At 34.8% G+C, this 6,000-nt stretch overlaps 1 protein-coding gene across 1 annotated transcript in view; it reads right to left on the bottom strand.

Moving 5' to 3' along the window:
* LOC114053396 (dynein heavy chain 8, axonemal) overlaps positions 1 to 6,000 on the bottom strand; it is a gene marked incomplete at its 5' end in the record, with an annotated part of 217,447 nt that overhangs the window by 61,318 nt on the left and 150,129 nt on the right. Inside the window, 2 exons of the mRNA XM_027876403.1 lie at positions 3,933 to 4,034; positions 4,657 to 4,773. Of these exons, the coding sequence (XP_027732204.1) occupies positions 3,933 to 4,034; positions 4,657 to 4,773 (219 nt within the window). The remainder of the gene's footprint in view (positions 1 to 3,932; positions 4,035 to 4,656; positions 4,774 to 6,000) is intronic.

Below are 6,000 nucleotides of genomic sequence, written 5' to 3'. Positions count from 1 at the left end.
AAATGTATATATATATATATATTTGGATAAATGTGTATATATATATATGTATATACATACATACATACATATATGCATGTATACAGGTTGTTCCAAAAGTCTTAGTGCAATTTTACGCTGTAATAGCTTAAAACTGCACTAAGACTTTTGGGACATTCTATATACATCTGTGTCTTGGCTCTGCTTTTTTTTCACTCTGCATCACTTCAGGGTCCCTTGACTGCCACATAGTAGGTACCTAATAAATGCTTTTTGATTAACTGGATTCATACAATTCTTCCCATGTTTCTCTAAATTCTTATATCAACAAAATAGAAAAAGAACAGATCAATTCATTAGACATACAACTAAAACAAAAACTAGAAAAAAATTAAAATCCCCAATTGAGCACCAAATTGGAAATCCTGAAAATCAAAGGTGAGATTAATAAGATTGAAAGTAAAAAAAAAACAAACAATTGAGCTAATAAAGAAACCTAGGGGCTGGTTTTATGAAAAAAAAACAATAAGATGGATAAGCCTTTGGTTAATTTGATTAAAAAAAGAAAGAAAAGGGGCAGCTAGGTGGTGCAGTGGATAGAGCACTGGCCCTGGGTTCAGGAGCACCTGAGTTCAAATCCAGCCTCAGACACATAACACTTACTAGCTGTGTGACCCTGGGCAAGTCACCTAACCCCATTGCCTAGCCCTTCCCTCCCCAAAAAAAAAAGAAAAAGAAAGAAGAAACCAAGTATCTAGTATCAAAAATGAAAAGGGTGAATTCACCACCAATGAAGAAGAAATTAAAGCAATCATTAGAAAATATTTTGCCCAATTATATGTCAATAAATCTGACAATCTGAGTGAAATTGATGAACATTTATGAAAATATAAACTACCCAGATTAATAGATCAGGAAATAGAATGTCTAAATAACCTCATCTTAGAAAAAGAAATTAAACAGGCCATTAATGAATTCCCTAGGAAAATATCCCCGGGGCCAGATGGTCTCACAAATGAATTCTACCAAACATTTAAAGAACAAGTAATTCCAATGCTATATAAATTATTCGGAAAAATAGGTGAAAAAAGAGTCCTACCAAACTCCTTTTATGGCACAAACCAGGAAGAGCTAAGACCGAGAAAGAAAATTATAGACTAATTTCCCTAATGAATATAGATGCAAAAACTTGGAACAAAATACTAAGCAAGGTGATTACAGCATTATATCACATGGATTATACACTGTGATCTGGTAGCATTTATACCAGGAATGCAGGTTGGTTCAATATTAGTAAAACTGTCAACATAATTGACCACATCAATAACAAAACCAACAGAAGTCATATAGTTATCTCAATAGATGCTGAAAAAACTTTTGACAAAACACAGCACCCATTCCTATTAAAAACAGGAGAGAGCACAGGAATAAAGGGAGCATTCCCTAAAAGGATAAGTAGTATCTATCTAAAACCATCAGCAAGCAATAAGATCAGGGGTGAAGCAAGGATGCCCACTATCACCACTATTATTCAATATAGTACTAGAAATGTTAGCTATAGGAATAAGAGAAGAAAAAGAAATCAAAGATATTAGAATAGGCAATGAGGAAACAAAACTATCACTCTTAGCAGATGATACAATGGTATACTTAAGAACCCTAGAGAGTCAAGTTAAAAAACTATTTGAAACAATGAACAACTCTAGCGAAGTTGCAGGATACAAGATAAACCCACATAAATCATCAACATTTCTTTATGTGACCAACAAAGCCCAGCAACAAGAGAGAAATTCCATTTAAAATAACTATAAACAATATAAAATACTTTGGAGTCTACCTGCCAAGACAATTCCAGGAACTACATGAACACAATTATAAGACACTTTTCACACAAATAAAATCAGATTTAAACAACTGGAAAAATATCAGCTGCTCATGGGTAGACAAAGCATAATATACATATATATATATATATATACACACACATACATATATATACACACATATATACTATATATATATATATATGCTTATATGATAACAACGATGATTCTGCCTAAAGTAATTTACTTATTCAGTGCCATACCAATTAAATTACCAAAAATTATTTGAAAGAGTTAGAAGAAATAACAACAAAATTCATCTGGAAGAACAAAAGGTCAAGAATATAATGGGGATTAATGAAAAAAAAATACAAAGGAAGGTGGCCTAGCAATACCATATCTCAAACTATATTATAAAGCAGTAATCATCAAAACTATCTGTACTGGCTGAAAAATAAGAGTGGTAGATCAGTGGAATAGATTAGGTACACAAGACACAGAAGTCAATGACCACAGTAACTTAGTGTTTGATGAGCCCAAAGACCACAGTTTTTGGGATAAGAATTCACTATTTGACAAAAACTGCTGGGAAAATTGGAAAATAGTATGGCAGAAACTAGGCATAGACTAACATCTCATACACTATATTAAGATAAGGTCAAAATGAGTACATAACTTAGACATAAAGGATGAAACTATAAGTAATTTAGGAGAGAAAGGAATAGTTTACCTGTCAGATCTATGGGGAAGGGATTATTTCATGACCAAACAACAGATAGAGAGCATTACAAAATGTTAGATAATTCTGATTATATTAAATTAAAAAGCTTTTGTACAAACAAAACCAATGCAACCAGGATTAGAAGGAAAACAGAAAGCTAGGAAACAATCTTTACAGCAAGTATTTCTGATAAAGGCCTCATCTTTCAAATATATAGAAAACTGAGTCAAATTTATAAGTATACAAGCCATTCCCCAATTGCTAAATAGTCAAAGGATATGAACAGGCAATTTTCTGATGAAGAAATCAAAGCTATCTGGAGGCATATGAAGAAGTGCTGTAAATAATTTTTGATTAGAGAAGTGAAAATTAAAACATCTCTGAGGTATCACCTTATACCTATGAAATTGGCTTATACAACAAAACAGAAAAATGATAAATGTTGGAGAGGATGTGGGAAAATTGGGACACTACGCACTGTTGGTGGAGTTGGGAACTGATACAACGATTCTGGAAAGCACTCTGGAACCAAACTCTGCATACCCTTTGATCCTATTACTGGGTCTGATTCTCAAACAGATCTTACAACACAATTATTTCTTGATATTGCTCCCTTCCTCTTCTCCCTCTTCCCCAACACTAAATTCTCTATTGAAACAGAAAAATTAAGTCTTAAGTCAACTTAATCTGATAGTATGTGCAACCTTCTACTCTTGTAGACTTTCGTCTCTTTATCGAAAGGAGGGAAATAGAGCCGTGATTGGTTGTTGCAATGAATCTGAGTTTAGTTACTTTTAACATTGTTTTTGTTTACATTATTACAGTAGTTCTAAACTGTCTAGAAAGGTTTTCCATAAAGAAAAAGCTGAAATAAATATACTTTCCTGGAAAAACTTCAATTGTATAAAACATGACACCCCTGGAATATTCTGATTAATCAAACACTGCATTTAGAATCATCTACACCCAGAGGAATCAGTTTTTCTGAAGACAAAGTATTACTGATATAGTCCAGAACACAGGGACAGCAACACAAATCAATCCCACAAAACAATAATTCCCAAACCATTTATATTTGCTTCTGAAATGCTCTAATGAAGCCTGCTTCACCCTGCCCCAACTCAACTCACTCTATGCAACCAGGACTTTAGTTGAGTGGTGGTGGGGAGGGTCACTACAAATAATCCACAAAATAGATAATTCACCCATTAGAAAACTGAGAATTGAGGGTAGTTCCCTTCTGGAATACAACTACAGTACAGATAAAAATGTTGATCTTCATTCAGTAATCCTATATTAAAGTTAGCGTAAATAAAGATCAATTTATATGCTACCAAAAATTGTCCTATTAAAACCTGTCAGTGACTGTAATACAATGTATTTTTATGGTTTTTCCTAAGTTGACTTACACGAGCAAAGCAATTAAGTAGACGTTTATCAAAATCATCTGTGACTCTGCCTCCATATTGTACTTCTCCAATCATGTAGCGTACTGTAGTCCATGATACTCCCTGTTTAAACAAAATCTAGTTATAACTAATATAAATAATATGAAAAATGATAAACATCTTGGGATTTTGATTTCAGGGAGAGAGTTGAGGAAGTTGGGGCCAGTAATAGGAGTCTTATACTTCTTGAAAATGCTAAATATAGTTACATGAAAAAATTTATTATGGATGAATCAGAGCTCACTTATTTACATTGTTAAACAGTTTACAATTTGTTTATGAAATAAAATCTATAACAGGAAGCACTACTGTATGTGTGCTCTATAGGTTATCTCAAGTAGGACATTTGGTCAGATGAAGAATGATGCCGCATAGACCAACATCTCACACCCTATACCAAGATAAGGTTTCTTTACTCCCTTTCTTTACTTCCTTTTCCTGATTCATGACCTGAGGTAGTAAAGCTTATAACCTTGGAAGAGAGAAGAGGGAGTGTGTGTGTGTCTTTTCATTGGGAGTGGGTTAGAAAGGGCCGAACGAGAAAATTGTTGAAGGACAATCCATCCCCCAACATGGCGAGAACTAGCAAGATCAAAGGTGTCTCATAAACTAAAAAGAGTCGGCAAATGCTGATTTGGGGATTATTAAGAACAAAAGGGATAAGTACGGAAAAAATGCTACTCACTTTCTTGATATCACATTCATCAAGGTGGTTCTGTATAAACTGAACACTTGCAGTAAAGTCAGCTGAATTAAACTCATAAGGAATATTCCACCCTAAGGGACCAAACTTGCGTCGTTCCTTGAAAAATAACCACAGAAAAACAAATGTTCAGTAGAACTTCCTTTTTTCAATCTGATGTTTGCTTCTTCTTAATGGAGTGAAATTTAATAAACAAGAACAATACGAGCTACCAGAGATGCCTAAATAAGCTGACACAGCCTTAATAAATCACAGTGCATACATCAGCCAACAGAAACGTTTTTTGGTCATTCTATACACAAACAGTACTGAAGAACAGACATCAAAACTATTTACCATGATTCAGAGCAAAACCAGTATCTCTGAATTTAAAAGAATTCAACTCCATTGTTGATTCCTAAGACTACAGTTTATTATTAATGCATTGGGTTTCTATATTTTTCACTTTTAAGAACACTGCTTCTGTGATTGAAAGGCATTTGAAACTCTGTCCTAGTTCCACTGGGTAATTTTGTAATTGGACAGAGAGAGAGAGAGAGAGAGAGAGAGAAAGAGAGAGAGAGAGAGAGAGAGAGAGAGAGAGGGAGAGAGAGAGAGAATGACTGTTGATACAAACATATGTCTGCCAAAACTTTTATATTACCACATAGCCACCACTATAATATCTCCCTTGGTGCCTGTCTTTTCTGTTTACTAAATAAGGTTGAAATGTTGCCATAAAAGGATAACTTAACAGGCAGGGCAGACAAAATCCACAGAAAGCTGAACTGTCGTCAAAGGACAAGGGTCCTTCAGGTCTTCTGATTCCCTGGTATCTATCTGAATGGTGTGTAAGCGTTGGTATTGGTATTTCTGGGTCTCAGACATATATGACAGTCATACAGATGAGCCCTAATGATACCACTTATCATTTTCTCTGTGCTAGTGCATATCTGGGCCTATAACTGGTCCCCAAGTAATTATTTCTATCAATAAAAATTGATATTTTTATTTATTAACAGGCTTATTAGCAGAAGCCACTCATTAACATGTAGCCCCAGTGCTTGAGGTAGGGGCTGGATAGTGCTTTCTCCATGTACCAAACACGTAGACTCAGACTTCTCCTGAATGCCCTTCTGGCCTTTCCCTTCCTGACTCTTCTTTTCATTCCTTTGACCATATTCCCCTTTTCTCCCCCACCTCCTACCTCCAAGCACAAAGTAGACTGGGGAAAGTATGGTGTATGGTGAAGGCCAGTTGTAGAAGGACCATTCTAGTCTTTCTCCCCACCTTGTTTTAGGTAGCATATAAACTACTTTGGATATCTGAATTTAGCATTTCATCTCC

The sequence above is a fragment of the Vombatus ursinus genome, unplaced genomic scaffold (assembly GCF_900497805.2).
Source record: "Vombatus ursinus unplaced genomic scaffold, bare-nosed wombat genome assembly UNPS02014811.1, whole genome shotgun sequence".
Classification (NCBI taxonomy): domain Eukaryota; kingdom Metazoa; phylum Chordata; class Mammalia; order Diprotodontia; family Vombatidae; genus Vombatus; species Vombatus ursinus.
The sequence above is the reverse complement of the archived record's forward strand: the minus strand, read 5'-3'. Positions and strand labels throughout refer to the sequence as shown.